Below are 25,503 nucleotides of genomic sequence, written 5' to 3'. Positions count from 1 at the left end.
CGAGTCGAAAGACCCGCTCATCACCTACACAGAAATCACGGATGAACACAGGCATAAAAGTCTACACCTCCCACCTCCGGATCGGTATCTCACACCTAAGGAGTGCAGAGACTGTAGAAGATTACAAACCGATTCTTTGAACTTATGTATACAGGCAGGGACAGGAACCTCCAAAGTTCTGCAACAAATGCGCGATAACATCTAATCAGGATCATCTCAATTGGAATTTTCCAGATTCCCCCGGGCATATTGAGAGAATCACAGAGAAAGAAACGCGCGATGCTCTCTACCGGAGCCGAGCTCCGGAGCAGCAAGCTTGAGCAATCCGTCTGGCTCGGGACGCTTTGCAGGACGCTTTGCTCTCCCTTGCAGGTCCCTTAGGGTCACACTAAAGGAGCGGCGGGGCCTCTACAAAGACAGCAATAAAAATATCTTGAACTTACCAGTATTCAGGCTGATGTGCTGTGCTAAGATAGCGCAGGAAAGGAACCCTGTGGCAGAAAAACAGTATCCAATTTCTATCCGGACTACTTATTTCTTGTCAGTGCATGATAAAGCTGGAATGCTTCTTTAGAAAGTAGAGCCTCCTTCACAAAACTTATCGGACATGCAAGGAGGGCCACATGGGATGGACCTGTTAACATAGCGCGTGTATTAGTGCAGCCCCCACACATAATTAAAGTGTGGGTTACATCGGGAAAGTGTTGTGGGGGCAATGTAAAGAGCCCGATCTGCTTCCGAAACTTGACTAGCTCGTCGACACGAAACCTACATTAAAGAAGCATCTTCCGGGATGGTGGAGTGACACTGTGTTCTATGCAATTATGTAGATTTATTTCTTTGTGTCTATATCCGATCATAAATAAACCTTCCACGGCATAGGACAATCCAAAGGTCCTGAGTTTATTATATTTGATCAAGTTTATTATTCCTAAAAATACTGGTGCTTGTAGTCGTGTACGCCGTACCCAAATTTTTCTTCGAAATGGGACCTTTATTCTTTAGCATAATAAATTTCTGTCCCCTCTCTTGGAAGGCTTTTACTCGCTCGGCATAACAGCATTGCGTGGGTGCACATTTTAATTTCCGGTAATGGAAGCACGTCAGCAAATGTGCCTGTTTCGAAAGCATTCCCTGATAACCTTGCTCTACAGGATGTGAAATGAAGCGGTGCATTAGTCACATCCAGCCTAAAAGGCTGCTTTGCCGCAGCTGTGCATAGCGTATACTGTGATGGAAATAATCTAATAACTTGAAAAAAACATCTCTTCTAGTAAAATAGATCTCATAAAACGCAATGCAAAATTTGCACTATTATTATCAGATCGCCTAGGCGTGTCAGATAACAAACTCTGCTGAATAACGAATTCAGGACCAGGGCAGCTTTTTTAATGCAATTCTGTTTTCAAAACATATACAGATGGAATTTTCATCGAAAAAGGCACCTTGCATTCATCCATTCAGGTTTCCTTCGGTAATATATTTTGTAATCTCACTTCCCAAACCTGGCAGTATTGCCTACCTTTGAAATCTTTCTAAAACGTTTTTTACCAATTCTATTGAATAGTCAGAAGGTAAATAACTGAATGCGCATTTAAGTGTACAAGAATGCAACAGAAGATAAAGAAGATAAAATGGAAACTTGGCTTCATAATTCAAATTAGGCGACATTTTCCATATACTATTTATAAACTGCACGAGCTACAGGAGCTCCAGGCTTTACACCACAGCGTAAGGCTGTAAGTAAAATCTTCGTCGTCGCCTTCATTGTTGCTGGCACTGGTACTGAGCGAATAAACTCACCATCCGACTGCATGAAGGTGTCACAGCCTAGTGCCTCCTTCGGGAATTTCAAACTGCGCACACTGCTGGCGTTTACGATTATGTTACGCATGTAATAACACTGATTCAGCCATATCATGCATTGCTAATATGGGGTCGAGACATTTGTCAACTGATGCAGCGTTATAATTATTTCATTTTCCTGAAATTAGTAATATAGCTACTATCATGATTCCCAGACTTGAATTAATTTTGCAAATAACGTGCCGTCTTCCCATATAGTATCGCATGGTGTATTTTTAAAGAGCCGTTTGAAATATTATAAGATAGAATGTTCATATTCTGGGCTTAAAAGATATGTCTTTTTGTACAATAGCCTGTAAGCTTAATTTTCAAAGAGGTCGCCAAGTTTCCAATATTTAGCTTGGCTGCCCTTAGGGTGTCCGCACATGTACCTGAACAAAATGTATTGCAAAGCATGCTCATGTCCATAGCCGAACGAGTGCGAAATAACGTGCCGTCTTCCCATATAGTATCGCATGGTGTATTTTTAAAGAGCCGTTTGAAATATTATAAGATAGAATGTTCATATTCTGGGCTTAAAAGATATGCCTTTTTGTACAATAGCCTGTAAGCTTAATTTTCAAAGAGGTCGCCAAGTTTCCAATATTTAGCTTGGCTGCCCTTAGGGTGTCCGCACATGTACCTGAACAAAATGTATTGCAAAGCATGCTCATGTCCATAGCCGAACGAGTGCGATGTATTTCACGAACACCTGGAACGATCACTTTGTTCTTTGGTCATTTCCCCAGCATATAGGGTGAAAATTACAAAAAGAAGACATTGCCAAAGTGGTGTTGTATCGACAATATGCATGCTTGCTTGCAAAACGCAGTGCAGTAGAAGAATCATAGGCCTTCAAAGGCATAATCATTTCAGCGAAAAATCAGCAATAAAATAACTTTTACTACCGTCACAATTTTATTGGCCCTAGTTTACACTATTTCTTTTTAATATGGCTATTTTGGCTCTGTGTTTTGCGTTGTCAGGCTTCCATAAAAGAGAGGGGTGACCTACAAATGTTTTCCTAGGACAAAATGCTTCAATAAGGGTCTATCACTGAGCACATTACTTTATCTAACACTTTCCTTTCTCTGCAACGGTATGCGAAACTGCCTCCGGCAACATGCATCAAGCATCATGATGTGCTTGTCATCACTTCCCCCGTCCCCGGAAGAAGCTTCAGAAAACTGCAGGGCTCGTATAAATTCCTGTTCTCACCATCAGCGTTTTATATTAGCTGAGCAATCTTTTTACATCATAAGAGCTTATCTGTTTATCGTTTCGTATCCTATACAACTATTGTGCAATCTGTTGACAATGCAGCTCTCATTTTATTAGACGCCGCTTTATTCAGGCTTCAAATAGTCTGACCATTTCCGGTGACCAATTCGCGTTCGTACGCGCTGGTCTCGAAATGGCGACCAAAACTGCGACCTATGCTGGCGTGATATAGTTACTGACATTTAAATGCGATCGATGTAGCTTGAGACTTGAAATGTGATTAAACTCTGACAGCAAGAGCACAGGATAAAAATAAGCATTTGTGGTGATGAATCGCAGACACACTCGTTGACTGGTCTCCACAAATATATTTGACAGGACCTGCTGAGCCAGACGGGAAGGAACAGCGAACCACCAGCATTCAGTCCTTGCAGCCACGAAGAACAAACTGCGCGTGCTTTGCAGACGTAGCGAGGCGGTCGTCTTCTCCTGCGGGCGGACAACGAAGGCATGCTACAGAGCCCTTGTCTAGCGATGAAGCCATGAAGGAAGGGGAAAGCGAAAAGCGAATACTGTAGTTGCGAATTGTACGCGGTGAGAATGGCCCCATTGGGAAGGGGTTTAAGGCACAGTTGGCGATGACGTCTGATTTAAGGTTGACAGGTTTGAGAGGATGAAGGGATATTCTCCCGGCCGTTGATGCGCAGTAGACAGTGCTTAGGAGAACGCCAGAGTACCTGGAATGGACCTGCGTATGGTGGCCGTAATGGTGGATGTACGGTGTCCTAGAAAACAAAAACTTCGGTGCACCGGTGAAAGTCGAGGGGAAAGTAGATACGACGAGAATACTGGCGCTGCCGTGGTGGAACGATAGTTCTTATAGTACTACGTAGACGGCAGGCCTAATTTTTGACATCAGCAGGCATAGATGACGAAGGCCACGAACACTGAGAGTAGTGCCAAACGTCAGCTCTGCTGTACAGGCAGATGAGTCACTGTGAAGTGCGGTGCGGAAACCATGCAAGCCGAAGGGTCGGCAAAGCGAATCCCATCAGTGAAGCTTTCAACTGCCGATGAAAACGCTTAATGATATTGTTGGCAATTAGGTGGAAAGATGTCATTTTAATGTGATTGACACCGAGGAGTCGCGGTAGGTTGGCGAAAAATGCTGAGTCAAATCGACGACCACGATCAGTCGTAATGGTGGAAGGGACACCGTAGCGGTTTATTCAGTGTGATGAGTGCTCTTGCGATCTACTCTGCCCTTATGTCCAGAAGGGGCACCGCTTCAAGCCATCTCGTGAACCAGTCAGTGCAGGTTAGCAGATAGCGGTAGTACCAGCAGGGAGGAAGGCGACCGACAATATCGACGTGCTGATGGCTGAAGTGGTTGTCCGGGGACGGGAAGGATCCAAGAGGAGTCGCACTGTGTTGGTGCACTTTACTTTCCTGACAGGTGAGGTACGTGTGCGACCAGCGGCGAATGTCAACGTTGATGCGAGGCTTGAGGTAACGAGACGGGACGAGGTGCAGAGTTGCGCGGATGCCGGGATGGTTCAAAGATTGAGGGTATCAAGACCATTCGGCGATATGATTGATGCACATAGGGGCGAAGGCGGCCGCGAGAGCTACCGCGGACGAGAGGGACTGGGCAGTAAGGGAGCAAGACGCTCTCCAACACCAGAGATCTGTGGCGCGTGCGAAGCCGTTGCATATCGGCATCGGCTCGTTGAGCAGCAGCCATAGCAGTAAAGTTGATGGTTGACCGTCCATTGCCCGTCGCATTAACTTAAGCACCAGAAAGAGCGTCGGCAACTATGTTTGATAGCAGCTGACGGGACGAATGTCGCAAGTAAATTCGGAAATGTAGGCCATCTGCCTGATTTCGCGAGGGGCGTAGGACGAACTGCTCGATGGTAGCGCAGACATCAGAGGTTTGTGGTCAGTCAGGATATAAAAAGTGCGTCCCTCTATAAAATGGTAGAAGTACTTCACTGCTGAATATACTTCTAGCAGCTCTCGACCGAAGGTGCTGTAGCAGTGCTCAGGGTGCGCAAGTTTGTTGGAAAATAAGTCGATTGGCTGCCAAACCGAAGTGCGAAGAGAGGATAACCGATGGTCGCTTAGGGTAACAAACTGGATTCCAAGGGAAGGAAAGCGTAGCAGGGGGCGGCAGAAAGTTAGGTGGGCGGATGAGATTAAGAAGTTCGCAGGGGTCAAGTGGATGCAGCTAGCACAGAACCGGGTTAAGCGGAGAAATATGGGAGAGGCCTTCGCCCTGCAGTGGGTATAGTCAGGCTGATGATGATGATGATGATGGCTGCCAAACGCCAGCGACGATCTGCTGCAACAACGCGCCGAGAGCAGTGTCCGAGGCGTCAACCACGACGAACGTGAGCGCGTCACATTTGGGATCAACTAGGTGCGTGGCGCCGGCAATGGCAGCTTTGTTGCCGCTGAAAACGCGGTCAGCGGTATCGCTCAAAGCGACCAGAACTATCGGCTTGCTGGGGCCCGAGAGAAGGCCAAGAAGAGGCTGCAGAATTGCAGCGCTGCGAGGGTTGAGGCGCCAATATTGTTGTTGTTGTTCTCCTCTAATTTGATGGCGCATACCCATAGCGCCAAAAAAATCGACAATTTCTTTGTCCTCCCACTAGCTCGGTATCTTCTTCCTCCTCGTTGGCGGGGAATGAAGAGCGATGCTAGAGATTTAACAGTATGCTACGTCTCGTTTTTCATATTTACGGTAAGATAAAATAACAATTTGAAATCACTGCAGCACCCGCATTGGAGGAATCCGTCAGCATTCTTTGTGGAGGAAAGAGACACGGAAGAAGAAGAAACTTCCGATGTAACATCCCACAGAATTTGGGTACCACGTGACTTCCTTGAATGTCTACATTACCGCCTTACCTATTTTGAAGTGTTGTTGATTGGATTGTCTCGAATTATTAACTACTTTTTTTAATCGATATTTATTGCCTCAGGGCATCAGTAGGGTATGAGATGAAGAATTAATAAATGATTAAATGAATGGAGAAAGGCTGGCTGATTTTATGAAGTCCAGGAGTGAGCCATGATTAGGTTCCTGCGTCGAAGCGACATATGAGGCGAGATTGGTTGCTGAAAGGCCAGTTATCCTCAGTTGCCGGATTCGTGTTGGTTTCAGTGCTGGGCAGTCCCAAAGCAAGTGGTGAGTGTCGGCCTCAACATCTTCGTTTTGACAAATCGGGCACCTGGACGGGGATATAAGCGTCGCAAGTAAGACCACGTCCTAGTGACATATACTATGGTGAGGCTACCCCAAAAAAAACACATAAAATAATGTGCCTCTGCCCGTGCCACTAGGTATAACGGGCTTACGTCCTAGTGACAGCTGGTGTGAGGGCAACACCGACCCGGATCCTCCTAAGCGCACCCTCCTCTGCACGGGTGAGACCGCGGAGAAAGGATACCGCACGCGGAGGGATAAGTGCACGTGTACAGCGCCGGAGGTGTTCCTTTCTTGATAAAAAGAGGGTAGCGTCGTCCACTTCAAGGAGCCGTGGCATTAATACGTCTTGGTTCTCGAGGCGGGTCGCTAAATCGTCTTGACTTTGGGAACACAGCAGGTCCCGTGGGACCCACTCAATGCGTACTGAGTGCGTAATGAGCGCTGCAAGCTGGTGGATCTTCTGGCAAATTTTAGGGCAGCGGCTGACACGAAGGAGCAAACGTACTGCTTGAAGTGCGTCAGTGCGGATGACAACGTGTGCTGCAGGGGGCATGGTTATGGAAGCCAAGGAGCAGAGTGCCTCCTGAACTGCCACAAGCTCGGCGCAGAAATATGTAAGTGGTTCCGAAAGCTGAAACGTAGCGGTCTGATTCAGGCTAGGTCTCCGTGGACAGTAGATTGCCATTTTGGCTTCACAGCCTTGCAGGCTTCCACCCTCGTGCACTACTATGGAATCTTGAGGCAGGTGAGTATCTTGCTCTTCAAATTTCTGGCGAAGCAACGATGCCGAGTTGGCAAACGTTGGTCTGCGGATATCAGTTCGCTTGTTGTCTCCTAACTGTACAAATTTCCAGGGAGGGAGAACTGGTGCAAGTGGCTGAAGAATAATGTGTGACGTTGCATACGCCCTCAGTGCTTGCGTGGAATGTGACCAAGTGGCCTTCAGTCTGCGAACATCACGGTGCTGCTGCACCAATTCATCGATGGTGTTGAGCTGCGCATTCTCCTGTACTTACTCCGAATGCACTGATTTTATTCCCCAACGTGATTTCGCCCTCCGCATTGTAGAGCAACTATTCATTTTCTTATAACTAATTTACTAATTTTATTTGAACGTAATCCTGCCGAGAATATTCTGGTGAGACGAGCTTGAAAATATGCCCGATGCCTGGTTGCCCTAATTCGCTCTAATAATTAACTATCTATTCTACATGCACAAAATGTTTTTCCACCGAAATTGTTTCATCGTCTATCTAGTACCACCATTAAGTTTCTTATAACGAGTTATAACGTAAGCTTGCCGCTGGTGACACTGCATATCCGACGTTTGATTCACTTGATTAACTGTGATAGCTAACTATTTATCCTGCATATACCAAAATTTCCCTGGTCAAAGATTTTCACCCTCTAACTAGTGCGACCATTTATTTTTTTATAACTCCTGTCATTCGAACATATTTTGCCGAAACTTGTCTGTGACATCACTTTGAAAACAACATTAACCACTTAATGATTCCGCATAATTAACTGCGCACTAACGTGGTTATGGGTAAAACAATATTTGCCCTTAAAGGAAAGGTGCACCAGTTTTAGGTTTCGATGAGTTTCGAGCGGTTGAATGATTATAGCTTGTAATTAAAGCATGCGAAAAATCTTGGCTCTAGCATTTGAAACAATGGCTCAATTAGCGATTAAAATCGTCACGGCTATCACGCTTCACCGCGCTGCACAGCGACGCATGATGGCGTCATTGACGGTACCGGTACGTATTCTGCGTACAAGCACTTGGTTTGAAGAAATGAAAACAAGGCTGCCGAAAACAAAGCCCTAGAATTGTTGATTAGTACCATCAGAAAATGTGCAGCAGGACGTAGGCGAAGACAACGAACATCAACAATAGTACCGGCCATGATGTCATCACTGAACTTCTCAGCCGAACGTTAGTGCTGTGAGGAGAGGCTCGAGGTTCAATCGTCAATTACGTCATCAGTTTGAATGCTAGCGCAAGAAGCGTTGCATGCATTACCTACAGCCTATGTAGATTTGAATCCTTGAATAACGCGAAATTCTCGAAAAGTGATGCAGCTGCTCATTAACAAGGCTAACCTAGTCCACGCTACATGTGTCTTTTTGTCGAAAAATACGTGTATTACCTGAGTAGCTCTGCATGATATTGGTTTATCTGTAGAGCTGAGATATAGAGCAGCAGCCATATCAATTAGGGTGCGACTACAGATTTCATCTGCCTGAGATATTAAAGCGCGGTCCAACGAGAAAGGGGGGCTTGAACAGAAATACGTGAATTGTTTACACGCCAAGACGCCAATCACCTTCCTTCATTGGGCCATCTGAGTGCTTGAGTCAATTTCTCATTGTCAAGCATCAGAAGCGAAAAGCGCTTGGGAGGAAGCAGGAAACGTCAGCTGCACCAAACTGACGTCACATTATTGTGAGAGCAGCAAATTTTAACGAATGTCAAGCATTGCACAGCCTTGCTAAATCATGGAGAGTAATGATAAAGGAGCTTCCGGTCGTGTATTATAGGTTCAAGCCATACTTAAATACCAAATGATTCATTTTTCTTTCGTGATGCTTAATACAGGAAAGCGCAAAGACAAGTGGTGAGAGCAGCATCCGCTCTTAGTGCCAGCCTGCGCTGTATCCGTGTTGTGTTGCTTAAGTAGGTAAGAAGTCATGTATATGTGGCAGTGACTAAGCCTTGATTTCTGATCGGCATTTCCTGCACTAGAAGCTGTTCACATCTGTGGGCGCACCACGCCGAACGTATGTGCAGCTTCTCTTTTGCGAGAAGCTAATTGGCGCAAAAAGAGAGGAGGGAGTGACTATCCTTTGCGCATTTTATTTTCTACCCAGGTCATCCGCAATAAAAGGCTGTGGAGTCCCCAGGCTTTCCACATTTGCTGAGCTGATCTTCAAGTGTAAGTAGGCTCTTGCATGCCACTGTGGCCATGATTGCATCTTCTGATAAATGTTTTATCCAGATCTCATTTACGACTTTCTTCAATCAATCAATGAAGGTTCAATTTATTGAACCTTCATTTCCTAGCGTAAAAGTTGGTTGGAACTAGAACGCCTAAATCATATTATTACTCTACCATCAAAGCCTTTTTTTTTTTTTTTTCAGGCTTATATCGTCTAAAACTTGGCGCCTAAAGTTTCATTTGATGTCTTTTCAGCTGAAGATATTTTCTCTAAGAGACATGCAGTCGAGGGTTCTCCTGCTAGCTTTGGCCGCTTGTGCGCTTGCCACGTACGGTGTGGAATGGCGTTTAGTTGGAGATCCACAGAACAGATGTGTTAATGTATTGTCCAATCAAGAGTGTGATATTAGCACTGTAGCTGACAAAATACTGAGATCTTTGGAGGATACAGTGGCGCTTCTTTAAAATGTTAGAAAATGGTCCAGTAGACAACAAGCGTCGTTGTAGGCGAGACAACTTGGAATGCATTATGCTACGGCTACCTGCACCAGCGCAAGGAACAACGCGGAGATACAAAAAAAAGAGTGGACCTGTGTGCTATCATTCTCCGGTGTGTCCCAGTCTTCTTCATTGCACTGTTCTTTAAGAACTGCATTTTTGGTAATATTGAAAGAAACTTCTTTTCACTAAAGAGGGGATAACATTACGCAAGAAATTGAAGTCGACCGCAATCTTTGGTCCACTTGTCCTGCAATAACTTTGCCGTTCTCATGCAGTGTGAGGCATTATTTGGACAATGCATTGTGGGGTGTGGATTTTGGATTTTGTGATCAGGATCGCTTTTGTAGGGCATAATTCAATGGCTGGGTGTGGCGTGGAAGCCGTAGTTAGCCTTGGACGTGGTATCGAGAGTAAATACAGATGGGAATTTCTGTATTTCAATGTGCGACGGGAGATAGCTGCTAGGCGGTACTATAGAATGTTGAATGCTCCAAACGTAAATTACATGCTTTACTTCAAAAGAAACAATATTTATGAGGTGGGCGGTACGGTATCGCGATCTTCACCGTAAACTCTACATTAAGTGCTGTGCTTGTCTCGAGGTTTAGACGTTGGCTTGGTAGCGCGTATTGCAGGGCTGAATGCCTGGTACAGGAGTCAGCACCCATTTTTTATAGGTTGCGTGCTTACACCTGGCCTTGCGCGTGCTTTCCTATTGGGTTAATACGCCGAAGAAAGAGCAGCTTTTTGCTGGCCTAATGCAGGTATATCATTAGATAAGTAGCTCTCGGTCAAGCTGTTTTGGGCTAACTAGGGTAAATTACCAAAACAGACCGGTCTGGAGCACAAATAACATTATACATTTTGCATACTCTTGAAAGAGATGCAGTCTTGTTTCTGTCTTTGGAGCGGCATCTAGTGCAAGGCAGCTGTTTACGCTTACACTACCGCGATGATTGAGGGCGAAATATCCATGAGGCCTGCATATAAAATGAACTTGTTCTCGCGTGTCCATGATATGGATCCTGTCTGCCATTTATTCAACACATTGTGCTTTATGTCTAGCATGGCACAATACTAATGATGTACCGCGACATCGCAATAAAAATATTCACACGAACAACTACTGTAGAGGTCTGCTTCCATGAATACGTGATAGCACGCGGTGTAGGTATATCGCTTTATTCTAGCGTTTTTGGCAATGCGTGGACAACGACCGCTTTTATTGGTTACAGCTGCCCATCGAGGTAGCTTCACCTCATCTCTTTACAGCTATTAATTTTCTTTTTCAGCTTGAAATATACAGTTGGCATTCTAATAAGCCGATTGCACGAAGCACCACGTTTCTCTCATATATAGAGCAATTTCCATTAAATGCAACTTCTGAGATCAGGGCCCGTCCTTAATGATTTTCTTTGTAGTGCGACCACTGAACTAGATACTCAGACTGGTTACCTACCAACTGTGTTTTCGCACAGCGGTGAAGCGGTCCTCTTCTGGAGTCTGTCCGCTGTGGATTTCAGGTGAGTCTAAGGTTTTTGAGCCCAGTTGTGCTTGGTCGAGCAATTGTCCCACGCCATTTAGCAGCTTTGCCAGTCGCAAGACAAGACACTTCTTTCATTGTCCCACCTGCTCTTTGTCAAGAAGTGGTCACGAACATTCTTGCACTTTTGTGAGTACCTTTATCACAGAAGATAATGCAGTCAGCCGGAAAGAGCTTTTCTCCAGTGCGTCCTCAAGGCCCTGTTTCTATGATTTAGGCGGGCTGTTACTCGCGCAAGCTGATGACCCACCTCGTTTGCGGCTATCTCCATGGTGCGAGTTCAAAACGCTATCGTGCTATAAATAGGCGGTATCACTGCAAGCGTAGAGCCAATCAAGTGTTCTTCCGCCATTTAGAAATATAATGACCTGAATATTTATTTATTTATTTATTTATTTATTTATTTATTTATTTATTTATTTATTTATTTATTTATTTATTTATTTATTTATTTATTTATTTATTTATTTATTTATTTATTTATTTATTTATTTATTTGTACCCTCAGGGCTCACAAGAAGCGTGATAGAGGGGAGGGGCTTTTGCACATCATTATATAACTGAAATACAAACAAGATGAAGACCATAATTGCATCGGCAAAATAGAGACAAATGAGTAATATGGCAACTGAACAAAATAGATAAACAAAAACAGATAGCTTACAGTATGCGAAAGAAAAGGAAGTAAGGAACAGAACCTAAAAAAAAAAAGTTTTCATATAGGAATAAACTCACTTTCTGAAATATTTGTTAGTGCTTTGCGAAAATGATCGGTGTCGGTGATAGCAACTAAAGACGCAGGCAGGTGGTTCCAGTCGTGACAGGTCCTTGGCAGGAATGAATATGAGTAGGTGACTGTGCGCTGCGAAGGTACATGAACTTTGAAACGGTGATCCACACGTGGGGAGATATAGGACGCTGGTGTAATGAAACGTGACTTAAGTATCTGGTTATGATAGTAGATTTTGTGAAAAAGGGAAAGACGTGATAGTTTTCTACGGGAAGAAAGAAGGGGAAGGTTAAGCGCAATTTTCATATCAGTAACGCTAGCAGTGCGATTATAATTGTTAAGTATAAAACGGACAGAACGATTTTGTACGCTTTCAAGGATTTTTATTAGAGTGGCATATCCTGGGTCCCATATTGAACATGCATATTCGAGGATAGGCCTGACATTTGTGATGTAGAGTTGTTTTTTTAGAGGTGCTGGGGCTAGAGAAAAGTTACGTTTGAGATAGCCAAGAACGCGGATAGCTTTCGATGTAATCTATTCAATGTGTTGATTCCATGTGAGATTGTTAGTAATATGCACGCCAAGATATTTGTATGAATTAACCTGGTCAAGTGGAGTATTATTAAGTACTTAAGTGGAGCAAGTTGACTGATTTCGAGAGATTCTCATTGTTTTACATTTTGAAGTGTTTAGTTCCATTAGCCAGATCGCGCACCAGTTTACAATGTTATTCAGATCATGCTGGAGTGTTATTGTATCGTTACTGCTTTCGATCTTGTGGTATATGACACAATCGTCAGCAAATAAACAGATGGAACTTGATATTTGATTAGGAAGGTCATTGATGTAAATTAAGAAAAGCAACGGTGCTAAAACGGATCCTTGAGGTACCCCTGAACGACCTCAGAAGAGTCACTGTCATTAGTGGTAACATACTGCGTGCGGTTAGAAAGAAACTCTCGAATCCAGTTTAAAACCAAAGGATCAATGTTTAGTCTGCTGAGTTTTAATAAGAGTAGGTGGTGGTTAATTATGTCAAATGCTTTCGAAATATACAGTCGGTAATAAAGCCAATGTCCAGAAATGTATTAAGATCATTGCAGAATGTTAATAATTGAGTTTCGCAAGAAAAGGACTTTCGGAACCCATGCTGACTGCTATGAAAAAAATTATTTGATTCCAAGAAGTTAGCGAGATGTGAGAAAAGGACGTGTTCAAAGATTTTACATGGAACTGATGTCAGTGAAATAGGTCTATAGTTGGAGGGGTTATGTTTGTCACCGGACTTGTGAAGAGGAACCACCTTGCCTGTTTTCCAGTCCTTCGGTAAAGAGCTATTGTTAAGGGAGTTCGTGAAAATTATGCTTAGGATAGTGGAACTATATTCTGCAGTGCCCTGCAAGAATTTGGACGTAATGCCATCAATGCCGCACGAAGAAGATCTTTTTAGATTGTTAATAATCGAGTGTATACCAGATGAATCAAATATGAACAGGTCCATTGGAAATAAATTAGGGGAACTGAATGGGGGAAAGCTGCTAGAGGATGCGGAGCTAAATGAATGGGTGAAAGCAAGGTTAAGTACAGAAGCACAATGACTGCTTGGTATTACATCACCTGATTCGTTAGTGAGGGTTATAGTTTTATTATCGTGGCTTTTCACGACATTCCAAAAGCGCTTTGGGTTTGTTTTAAGTAACGATGGGAGGGTGGTGTTAAAGAAATTAAATTTTGCTTCCTTCAAAGCTCTGTTGTATTCTTTTGCTGCAATGGCGTAAGCGGACCATTTGTCAGCAGTCGGCGATTTTTTCGCTGCTCGGAAACGCCTACCTTTGGTGTTTGATAAACGGTTAAGGTGTCTTGTGTACCATGGCGCGTTAGATGATTGATAGACTTTCCTTAGGGGAATGTATGCTTTTATTAGGTGTAACGCTTTACTTTTAAAAGATGCCCATAGGTCATGGACTGATGCATTAGGATTTAATAAGATGCTGTCGAGAAAAGAAGAAAGATCGGCATTGATAGCGGAAAGTCAGCTCTATTATAATCTCTGATAAGTTTCAGGCGCTTGTTCCTTTTAGAGGCTGGTATGGAAACAGAAAAATGCAACACTTCATGATCACTGAGTCCGGGCAAGTGGATCACTGGGGATGTAATATCAGGTGATGACGTTAGTATCAAATCAAGTAAAGAAGATGTGGTAGAAGAAACACGTGTAGGATGATGAACCAGTTGAGATAGATTGAAATCTAAGCAAGTGTTAAGAAAGCTAGTAGTTTCAGCGGAAGCCGGCTTTGCAAGCGGACAAAAATGAGTCCATTGAATTGAAGGGAAGTTGAAATTGCCCAGAAGGAAAACTGGTGTACCGGGTAATCGTACCAGTATCTTTGCAAAAACAGCTATTTGAGTCAGGCGGGCGGTAACAAATTCCAAAAACGATCTTTCTAAAACTAATGGTTAAGCAGCACCACACCATTTCTAAATTGGTTGATATATTCAAAAGAGCACGGTCAATGCAATCATTCACAGCAATGAGGACACCACCACCTATTCTCTCATTTCGGTCACAACGATACACATTGAATTGTTTCTGGCACTGAAAGAGTTCACTGTTTGCAATTTGCTTTCACTGTTCACTGCTCAGAGTTCACTGTTTGCAGTTTGCAATGTAGTGCTTTCAAACGTGGTGATTATGGCTTGAGCTGGAACTGTGCCATTAAGCCCTTCCCCTTCATTACATAACGCCATAATTTCTTTCCCCAAAAGACGAAGCCGGCCACTATATAAAGCTCTTATTCTACGGTCATCGCAATCTCCGTAATCGAGGAATACCCTCAAGATGCCTGCTTTCTTCACACTGGTGCTGGTCGTGCTTGGCGTGACCACCGCTGTTCTGGGGAAACTGGGACAGCCTGGCGGACCCCTCAAGCTGCCCCGGGAGAATATCGACATTTTCAAGGTATGTTTTAGGTGTGTGTATCAGGTGCACAGTTCAGAACGCGTTTGTGGATCTATTTCTGTGACCACGAGGTCTGCAGTGTTACGTCCCCTTGGAATGAAATGCTGGCACAGTTGTAAAGAATTGTCACACTTATCTAGTGTCAAGATCAATGAAAACAAAACAAGAATGTTGAGAGCCACAAGCAGAGAGATTAACGGACACAAGACGAACCCAAAATGTAGCCATATTTGGCAGGTTCTTTGGCGGCCATTAGCTGACTCATAGAAAGCAATAATAATATATCAAATACATTTGGACGCACAAGTCAAACGGTGAATTAAAAACTTATGCCTGCAGTGGTTGCCTCCCACAACTGAAAATAATTTACTTTCTTTTCCTTCACGGAGTAATCTTTTCCGACCTTTGTTACTTTTTTGCATCCAACTAATGCTTTACGTTCCTTCAGTCACCTCTAAATGGGTCTGAAGAAGCCTAGTTGCTTCATTAGACGTAGCAGACAATATCATTTGACGAGTAATTAGCGATAGCTTTACATACTGCGCAAGATTATGATCAGTTTAATTAAGTTTTGGTTTTTCGGTTTACATGCGTTTAATTTTAATTTAAACAAGCACCATTCTAGTACACCAGTTTAATATTTCAGTATCATTCTGGGCATTGCTTGAGACTGTTCCGAAACATGCAACTATAATTCCAGAAACGTAAATCAGTAAATATCCACTTCATTCTTATGGCTGCATGATAAGTTCATACTGAACTCATTCCACCAGCGATTTATTCATTGTTTATTAGACAGGTATTAGATATAATATCAAATCGTTAGGTAAAAAATATAACGCCCTTGCCGAAACGTAGAACTGAGAAAAAACGTTAATACGGATTCGAGGAAGTAAATCTATCACCACTGGCATGGGAACCTACCGCTCTGCCACACAGGTGAGAACGCAATAAATATGCCACGAAAGGCCGTTGGTACCAACCTTGCTATCAGGGCTCCTAATTAGCGTATCCTGGCACGTATAAGTTCATAAGTGTATTGGCGGTTTGTACTGATGCTATGTTATTAATAAGTTAAAGAGTAGATATATTGATCAAGAAAATGTAAAATATTGTGAAATAAAAAACGTGCTAAAATTGTAATCGCGAGTACCTTTAAAAGGAAACATTTCTTCCTTCTAATTTTTTTACTCCAAGTAAAAGGAACTTATCTAATCACCTTCAATAATGATTCGAAGTAAATTTGTGTTTTGATTTTTTTTTTTGTTCTGGCATGAGTCACTGTTCGTGATGTTCTGGCATGAGTCACTGTTCCTCGATCACGAAGCCGCATTCATAAAGCCACTTTCAAGTTACTTGACCATTGGCGACTGGTAATCAACAATGGCCGCGTATTCTGTCCAATGGCTAAACCGTGCGCCCCACAAGTGGCGAAGGCAGTGTTTGTGGTAGAGACCTGCCATCTTATGATTTCGGTGCTGGCCTCTTCCTGGCTTCTGATGATCTTGTCATGCCGATGTTAGGCAGATGAAACTAAAAATGAAAAATATCTCATTATCAAATGCAGCCCTCATTTTTATGGGGATCAGGTAAATTTCCCGCCACGGTTTTAAGTAGCAGGTCATGTAAAGGAACATATGGAAAGGTGTATGTACGAGCACCCTAATTTCCCATTCATTTATCTGCTTGTAGCTTACGTGGGTCTCGGTTCTGGCAGTTTTGAAGCCATAGGTAGCGTAAGAGGGTTCTAGCGCAGCTTTAGCCCTCGCGCTTGATCACGTACTACGTGACGCTGACGGTAACACAGAATGCTCCACGTCAACCGCTGTGGTTGAGGGTGGCGCTGGTGAACACTCTCAAGGCTCGTATGCAGACAACATTAATACCCAAGAAAGTAGCAGGTGGGACAGCGGCCGAGCTCAGTTGCAAGAGCACCAGACGCGATTTTCGGAGGTCGTGGGTTCGGTTCCCACCATCGGCACGTTGCTTTTCCTTCTACTTTGTGTTTAATTATCTTACCCCTAAACAGATTACATCACAAATTTATGTGATTACCGAAGTAAAAATTTAAAAAAAAAACATAAAATGCAAACCCCAATGCTTTCCTTGGCCTCGCCGACTGTTGGCTTCTTTCCTTCATATATATATATATATATATATATATATATATATATATATATATATATATATATATATATATATATATATATATATCAAATAACAACGGCCTAATATAAAATTTGCGCAACACCTGCCTTGAATGCTGTGAAATCGCTATGAACACCTGAACTCAACACGTACTGACGCTTGTCATTAAAAGTAGCCAGGGAATCCAAGCGCTGGCAGCTTAGTATAAACCAAACGTGGCAGATGCTGTCCAATGCTTCATATTAATAAAAAGTGAGCACGTGACCTGGCTCCTGTCTAATGCCGAAATTTAAAATGTCAGAAAATTATTCAGGAAGGACTGTTGTTCCCTTTCTTACCCTTACCATGAAGCCATACTGTGCTCTGACCCGTCACCAGTTATGGTATGGTAAGCATTAAATTCTTCTCTAAACATTTTAAAATAAATTACCGCATTGAGACATTGTCTATTCTTTTCATACAGGTTTGATCAGCTTTCCTTATAAGAGGTATAACGTTTTCATCGAAGTCGGTATTATACCGCTGGAGATTACACTGTTTAGAACAGCCAACAGGACAACTTTTATTAATTCGAAGTCTCTGCAAAAACCTAGAACCGTAATGCCATCAGGACCTGAAGATTTGTTACGTTTAAGAATAAATAGCTTGGCTCCAAGATCATGTTGGCTAGCATGAGAAAGGAAAGACGAATCCATCACACCAGGAAGAATAGGAAAGTCAGTAGGGGGAGTCTGAGCTACACAAGATATTAGAGAAAACAGATTATTAATATGACTTGTTGTACTCTGCATATTCTTATCACAGTGCTAGATAAAATAAGTATCATTATAAGCTGCAGCGCTCATTCCTTTCAAACTACTTGCCGATGTTCATGTTTTCCTCATTTGAATTAATTAAACTAAGCCTGTTAATTTTTGCGCTTAGCTACACGAATCAAGGTATTCGCACGGTTTCGTTGTTTAAATTGAAATCGCAGCTTAGAGCTGTGTGGAGTGCGTTTTGATCAGAATGCCTCCTTAATGGCCTTGATTAGTGTTGGCATCATCCACTTACTTTTTGGGATTCGTTGCTTCAGTTTTACATTGCTTGAAGTCTCACTTTTGCGTGATCGAAACGCTTCAACAAAACTATCGTACCAACCGGCAGGAGACATGTTCCAGGCAAAATAGTTCAACTCAGGCAAAACAATGCGCTCATCGATACTTATGCTACTACTGATATCACTTCCTGGTTCCGCACAACGGGAAATTTGCTGGATTTATCTGTTGGTGAGCTGCCACAGAAGTAGTTGTTTGCCAGCTTAACCTCACACGCACTGGACGATGTGTACACAATCTGAGTGCGTAAATTTATGTGATCAACGCAAGCTACGACCAGTTGCCTCATAAGAATTCCTCGCGAGTTGTGAGAGCAATTTTAGTCTCTAGTTTCTATTTTGATAAGATTTCAGATATTCTGCAACCGTTGGCACTGTGGGCGTACATTATCAATATGTAGGTCTCGTCTTATGCCCATGTGTTCTTCGCGAGAAATTGATGACATAGCTGGATTCTGTTGAGTTAAAAAGACTCGTCCGTTACAAAAAGGAGGATGTTAAATTAAATTGTAAGCGGAACCAAAGTCAGCCAAGCTCAGCTCAAGAGCACATATAGCAAATTTTGCGAACTCTCCCCCTATTCCTTCTGAATGAGCATAAGAAAAGCTTTGGTATTCTGGGATTGAGAAAGGTGATAGTGAATCTACGCAGCGTTCACTTTCGTGAGGCAAAGACATTAGACGTTGAGTGAAGAGGTAGAGTTTGTGCTGAAAAAGTGGTCCAACGTTCCCGTATGCGGCGGATACAAACAGAAAAAAACACAGAAAGGTACAGATCTGAATGAGCTTTTTGACTTCAAAGAAATTAGACCACTTGCAGAAATCAGAGTCAAACATTGGTATTCTGGGTTTACAGTTCTAAATACATGTTAATGCGAATGAGAGGCAAACGTACGCACTTTTTAGCAAGGATCATCCCGTTTCCAGTATCTTGCTAGATTCAACATTTTTCCTTATCCTGAGACATTGGCAATCGACCAAGTTCGCGGTTAATCCTGAATATATTATTGTTAAAAAAAGAACTGATGGAATTCATCTTTTTCCAAATCAAGTAGACCTTTCCGAGCTTCAAGCTATTTCGTGATAACAGCCAATGTCGGTGTACCGAAGGATAGGTGGAGCATAGCCGCCCTTAGTTGGCGGTTGGTTTACTGCAGAGATGTCTGTTAATTGAAAGCCAACTTGTCGATATCTAAAATGGGAAAGAGGAAAGGTTTTCATCGCCGTTTGCTGTCAGACGCTGAATCTCAAAGTTGCCTCTTCTGTTGTATTGTTCGATATCAACTGTGCCATCAATCTTGCCCGGACAGCACCGAAGAAACCTTTTGAATTAGCTTTTTGACCAACAATTGCTCCACAACTTTCCCAATCAGCGCTGCAACAGTTGCCATCAGAGAATCCCATTTCACACTCACAGCCGCCAGTTGCTGAGAGACGAACCTACACCTGGGCCAGATGCTGCGTTATATTTATTACCCGAATCAAGCTTGCATATAGAGCGCTTACAAATTTCGCGTTTTACTGTATTCATCTTCGTATAGCACTATCTGTGAGTAGCAGTTTTTTCCAGGTGAAAGCTGTCATCACAGGGTGAACTAGTTACAAATATTTCTTCTTGTTGAATGTGTTTTTGTTTGCATCCAGAATACAGTGGCTAACTTAGCTAACCTGGGAGGTTAGTAGATCAGATGGCAGGGCGGGAGCGACTTCAGAATCTCGAAGTAGGAATATTGCTGATCGATTTCAATAAGTAATTACTCCCTTCGTACAAATCTATTCCACCGCGGGGGTTTTCCCTAAATATTTTTATCAATGTTAAAATTTGTTTTGCGCATTATTTGGCCGACAATGTTTTGCACGGAATGAGTCTCAATGCATATCGTGGCTCCCAAGTTTTCACAACTGTCGTAATTACCCTAACAGAGCCGACAGTATTGCAAATAATTAATGTGGGGTCATGCAGTCAAACACTTAAAATTGTTCTCAATACATCAATACATACACCGACAGTGATGTTTCCTATTACCCATACTGTCTCCATTCACCCCAGATATCTAAGCAGGACAGCTTGTCTACAAATAACTTTTGCTTCGTACGCTATGGCTGCACTTGTGTGATTAACATGAGTCGGCAACGCAGGTGATCCAGAGCTACCCGTCCGCTGTGGCCATAGCGGACACTGTCAATGACAGCATGCAGCAGTGCCTGTCTGCTAGAAGAACTTCGATCGACCAAGAAGCCCTCACTGCGACATACGTCTGGACCCTTCAAAAAACCGACAGCTTGCCCAAGTAATATTTCCTGTCAGTAATATAGTAACTGTATTTTTTTGTCATCGATAACTGCAGGAGAGCAATTCGTGCCTGCAAATCGCCTCGGCGCCAAAGTTGACACTTCCTCTCAGCTTCTGACACAATTAGCCATGGAGGCGCCGTGACTGTGACCTCATGAAAAATCTTATCCGATCAGAGTTACCATGCAGTCGTTAAACAATTTGCTAGGCATTGACCCTAAAAATACATATTTTTTCAATTAAGCAATAATAAAGATAAAAATATCTATCCACAATGCGCTTACGCGAGGAAGTGCAACGGACATTTTGCCATTCTTTGCAGGCAAGAAATTACTTTCAATGTGAGGCCCGGCAAGGAGCCAGGGACGCTTGACATGACGGTTGGGGATGGTAAGTAGTTAGTTTCAATACTTCCCTCGAATGGAATCATCAAATACCAAACATTGCGCTTAGTATGTAAACGAAACACAGAACAAGCACAGAACAGAAGTGCACAGAACATCAGATTATGCAAGGTTCCGCCTCCAAATACAAAATTTCAAATGATGGATTTCACTAAAAGGTATCCCAATACCTAATGGGCCTCAATCATAAAGATGGCCTTTAAAAATAGACAAGCATGAAATTGAGCGCCAATTACGAAGCTCCGGAATACGAAATTTGAGCACCACGATTTACGTCTCAAAAAAAACCTGTCGTATTAGTCGTTACCCACGTGAGCTTATTTCTCTCAACGATGCAGTGATCCCATGTACACCCCAATGCTGCCGGTGGATCGGTGTCAACTAGTGAACAATCGTATGAATGTTATGCACAGAAATTACTCCGCAATGCTCACAGCATCTATTTAAGCAGTGACAGCTTAAATAGATGCGAATTTAAACACAAGGGTGCGAGCATTAGACATGCTTGGTAGTGGATGTGTGAAGTGCTTAGCATATAACGCGCGAGAATGGAAACAAACTCAGCACAGAACGCTCTAACTGAAAACTGGTTTTATAAGGCGAACGGTGCTTTCTTTAATACGTGCGAACGTGAGCGTGATCTTTATTACCTTAAACATGACAATAGATAAACATCTACAACCCCAAACCGGTCTGCAGTCGGTACAGACACATCTCGATAGCTTATACAGGTTCGATTTCTTTCTCAGACAATGATAGCGCCCCATTTTTGGCGCACTTCTCAGAATCGCCATATTCGGCAAGGGCCCTGCAATGTCCTTTTTATTTGTCAGTTATCGCAATGGAACACAAAGACAAGCTTTTAGAACGGGGCTGATGTGCAGTGACTGCGCACAGAACACACGTGGGCCAAGTTTATTTTCTTCCAGCAGGAACCAAGCCGCTGCTTGTGAGCGCCGGTATTAAATCATCCGCAGTGCGGGTTAAGGAGGCACTACATTGTATTAATGTTTTCAAACATTAAAAAGGAAATAGAGATTGAGAAACCTTGGAAGTTATATCTGCCGGTACGAAAACGTGAGCACGAATTATATCATTGTCTTTTTCCGAGAAAGAAATGAAATACTTAGGCTATGAAGATGAGGTTGCACCGACTTTTGCATGTAAATATTATTGTACGCTTTTGTTTCTGTTCAGCAAGTAGCGGTTATGTACTCCTGCATAAATGCAAACTTGCTTCTTTCGTTAAAGCTATTGAGTTCGTGCTCTGTATTCTGCCCCTGTTTCCATTTTTGTCGAAAAATCTATGCGTTTGGCACCACCTCTTAAAAGCAATACTTCTCTGTCGTTCTGTGCCGCAGTGTATTAAGACTGGATTCTTAAAAGTTAAAATTGGTAGTTCTTTTCATCAACGCAAACAAAACATTGGTAGGTACATTCAAGCTTTGCTTTTAAGAGTGGGATGCTTAGGCGTTAAGTGGTCTTGAAGGAGTCTTCCACTGCCATTAATCAATTTGTTTTACATATTTATGTTCTGTATTACCATTGAAGGTAGTTCAGATCTGTAGATAATCGGTGCCCCAGGTTCACATATACCATCTGCAAAGTGGTGGTCAACTGGGACTTAATATCCCAATGTATACTTATGCTTCACCGGTAGGTCTATGGCGTGATAGCGTTGTGGCACTCCTGAGATTCCTAGCGCCGCCTTTCACCGGAGTGCCTGAACTGTCAGGGTGCAGATCATCACGGCGGGTTGCAGAGGGCCGCGTTTAACCTGACGTCATGACGTAATCAAAAACTCGAGAACGCTTTGGCGACTGAAGTGATGAAAGGCGGAAGCCTGAGTGCTGCATTCTGCTGCGTGACTGTTGTGCATGTAACGATGAATGCTGCTACGAGTAAAGGGAGCGACTACTCTCACATTCTGCGAGTGCATTTATTCAGTGAATTCTGCTTGGCAGTGACGAGATCGCGCTCCTTGTATCTTCGTAGTTGTTCTACGTTTAATGTTAGGTGGTTGATTTTACCGAGTGCGCGGCATTAATTAGTAATAATTAATTATTTACGCAACCGTTACTAATAAGTAATTGCTTTTAATTAGGCATTATTAGGTAAATAGCACCTAGTAATTATTAGTTAATAATTAGTATTTATTAACTATTAGTAATATTTGGTTAATAAGACATTTTTTGGTAATTGATCATTGGCATATAGCCATATAAGGAAAGCCTTCGCGCATACTGTGGTGGTGCTCTGATTGGTCGAGACCTCCATGACGTCATCCCGTCTCGACCAATCAGAGCCGCCGCAAAAGCGTGACACTTTTGCTGACGACAACGATGAGGCAATAAAGTATTTCGCCTTAATACCAAATATGATCGCACCCAGTCCACCTTATAGCTGCCCACTGGTTACATCGACGCCGATGACGGCGGTGCCGGTGACGCCAACAGTAGCGCCGCGCTAGCCACAAGTGAGAGGTAGAACTTGCTCTGTAAATGCATTTCAAGTGAAGTGACTGAACTTTCATTTTTGTTTCGCATTGAAAAGGTTAGCACTAATTTAGTGTTGCAATAGACATGATGGCAAAATATGTTTTAGGGATCGTTTTTCGAGTAAAGAAATTCTGCTATCATTAACTCGATAACCTTAAAGGCCCCGCTCAGCGAAAATCTGCCATCGGCAGTCGGCGCCTGTCCGTCGGCGTTGGTGTGGTGAGCTAAAAATCACTAACGTGGCGCTGACAGGCGATAGATGGCTGCTGACATGAGCCAGTACTAACTGGACGTAGCTTTGTCTGACATTATATTTGGCAGGAGCTGCCAACTCGGGGCACTCTTTTCATATTGGAGGACGGTATCAGAACAGCCTGAAAGGCCCTTGTATTCACGCAACTCATAGGCCATGCGGGGATGCAGGCGCGCTCATACGGCTTCGTTAAGGGGGCTTAATCTGTTGGCTGGTATCATGCGTTATCGCGTCACACACTTATAGGCAAAGCTTGAGTGTCCCCCATAATTATTTTTTTCAGCTACCTGGCGCTCCTTATGCCCAAATAAAATATTTATTCATTCGTAAAGCCACCGGCAACAAATATAGGTTACAAACACACGTACGTCATCTGACCGGTGATCCGCCCGTGTCGGTCTTTCTTCTTATCTGTGTCTGTGAGAAAACGAAATCACAGTATGAGGAGTAACGGGGATGTGAAAGAGCTGAGAGAAAGACACGTATAACTTGTAATTGTATGCTTGTAATTATCGCAAATTATCACGCGCCTTTTACGCGCTTACTTCAACAGTCGATTGGGATATGTCGGTGGCTGAGTGAACTTCTTGCAGATCCTACGCCCAAGGAGACCATAGTGTACTATGCTGACGACGACTGCATCGTGATGGACGTGGAAGATGCCAACCATCGTAAGTATATACTTTGATAAAAGCGAATTAAAATCATTTAAGAAGCATGAACGCTCAGAGTGAGATAAAAGTTTCAGAGTGAGCAAAGGCCACCAGTTTCAGTTTGCCACTAAATGGTAAGCTTCTGAGAGGATGGAAAGACAACAAAATTCAAGAATTGATTTTTGACGAGTGCGAGAAGGGCATTCTAAATAAGCACGCAACGAAAAAATTTGTAACAATATGGCCAGTTGTTGGCACAAAAGGTAGAGACGGGCATGCAACACAGCGGTGTTAATCTAGATTTTATGGTGGGAGTAGCTGCATTTGATTGATACCTCCACCCAAGGCACATTTACTGCCAGTAAACAATAAACAATAAATTCTAAACAATAAATTGCTGGTGTTGCTCTGGGATTGTGTCGTGTTCTTTTCGGACCATGCATAGATCAGAATCTGTGCTCAATTGTTTTCTCTGAGCACACTTTACAGAAATATGGAATGCTAGTCGTGATTCCTGAACTCCACGCTTTACATGTATCCGCTCTGTTTTCATTTCAAGTTTCGCTTCCAACTTCCAGACTGCCTCCTGTGGATCAGGCCCGAACTGAAGGACTCGGTGCCTCAAGTGTGTACAGACTACTTCGCCGACGCATGTGGAATCTCTGCCCCGGAACACAGCAGAGACCTCTGCAATGACGATGAGGCTGATGTGTAGTCCAACATTCAACGAAAAGGTGGAGGGCTCTTCAGGCAGCGTTAAATTGCGCTTAAATCACGGTGGTATGGTTTAAATCAACTGACAAATAAATTTGAAACTGCAATTTAATTGGTGGTGCTTGACTGAATCACGATAGCGCTAAACGAGGACACAAGCTTAGAAGCGGGCTACTCGCGAAGGGTTGACACATTTCTCGATTCCTTTGGTCATATACAGGTGGCAACATTTTAAGGAACACGCAGCAGCCCCGAACAATATTTGCAGGTAGTAAAATATTGCTTGATTTTTATTTATTCCTCATGCTAGTCGGCCTGAGCAATATGCATTGATGTTTCAAAAAGGTGAATTGAAAAGTTAAATATTTCTATCCCCGTCCCTTCTTTCAGTCATATCACACCAAGGACGAATCAGACGGCGTTCCGAGTGGATGTCACCGGGCAGTACACTGTTATGTACCGGGTAGTCAGATGATTGCAATAGTGT

General features: G+C 43.1%; 1 protein-coding gene across 2 annotated transcripts; it reads left to right on the top strand.

Moving 5' to 3' along the window:
- Nucleotides 1-8,939: 8,939 nt before the first annotated feature.
- Nucleotides 8,940-25,116, top strand: LOC146189239 (uncharacterized). Of its 2 annotated transcripts, none has more exons than XM_084603230.1 (8): nt 8,940-9,064; nt 9,155-9,219; nt 11,202-11,246; nt 14,766-14,958; nt 20,341-20,492; nt 20,817-20,884; nt 24,243-24,320; nt 24,881-25,116. In XM_084603230.1, exons 4-8 carry the CDS (start codon nt 14,839-14,841, stop codon nt 25,015-25,017), a joined length of 555 nt encoding a protein of 184 aa, XP_084459356.1. In that variant the 5' UTR covers nt 8,940-9,064; nt 9,155-9,219; nt 11,202-11,246; nt 14,766-14,838; the 3' UTR covers nt 25,018-25,116. The 2 variants fall into 2 exon arrangements, with proteins under 2 accessions (XP_084459356.1, XP_084459357.1); XM_084603231.1 differs by having other exon boundaries at nt 11,145-11,246.
- Nucleotides 25,117-25,503: the final 387 nt, after the last annotated feature.

Source organism: Amblyomma maculatum, chromosome 5, assembly GCF_055883805.1.
Source record: "Amblyomma maculatum isolate TAMU_Amacu chromosome 5, ASM5588380v1, whole genome shotgun sequence".
NCBI classification, from domain to species: domain Eukaryota; kingdom Metazoa; phylum Arthropoda; class Arachnida; order Ixodida; family Ixodidae; genus Amblyomma; species Amblyomma maculatum.
The sequence above is the reverse complement of the archived record's forward strand: the minus strand, read 5'-3'. Positions and strand labels throughout refer to the sequence as shown.

Bases quoted from the DNA above. Each gene is read 5' to 3' on its own strand.
- LOC146189239 (XM_084603230.1), top strand. From the start codon at position 14,839: ATGCCTGCTTTCTTCACACTGGTGCTGGTCGTGCTTGGCGTGACCACC. The intron at 14,959-20,340 runs GTATGTTTTAGG...TCGGCAACGCAG, and splicing joins AGAATATCGACATTTTCAAG to GTGATCCAGAGCTACCCGTC. The intron at 20,885-24,242 runs GTAAGTAGTTAG...AACTTCTTGCAG, and splicing joins TGACATGACGGTTGGGGATG to ATCCTACGCCCAAGGAGACC.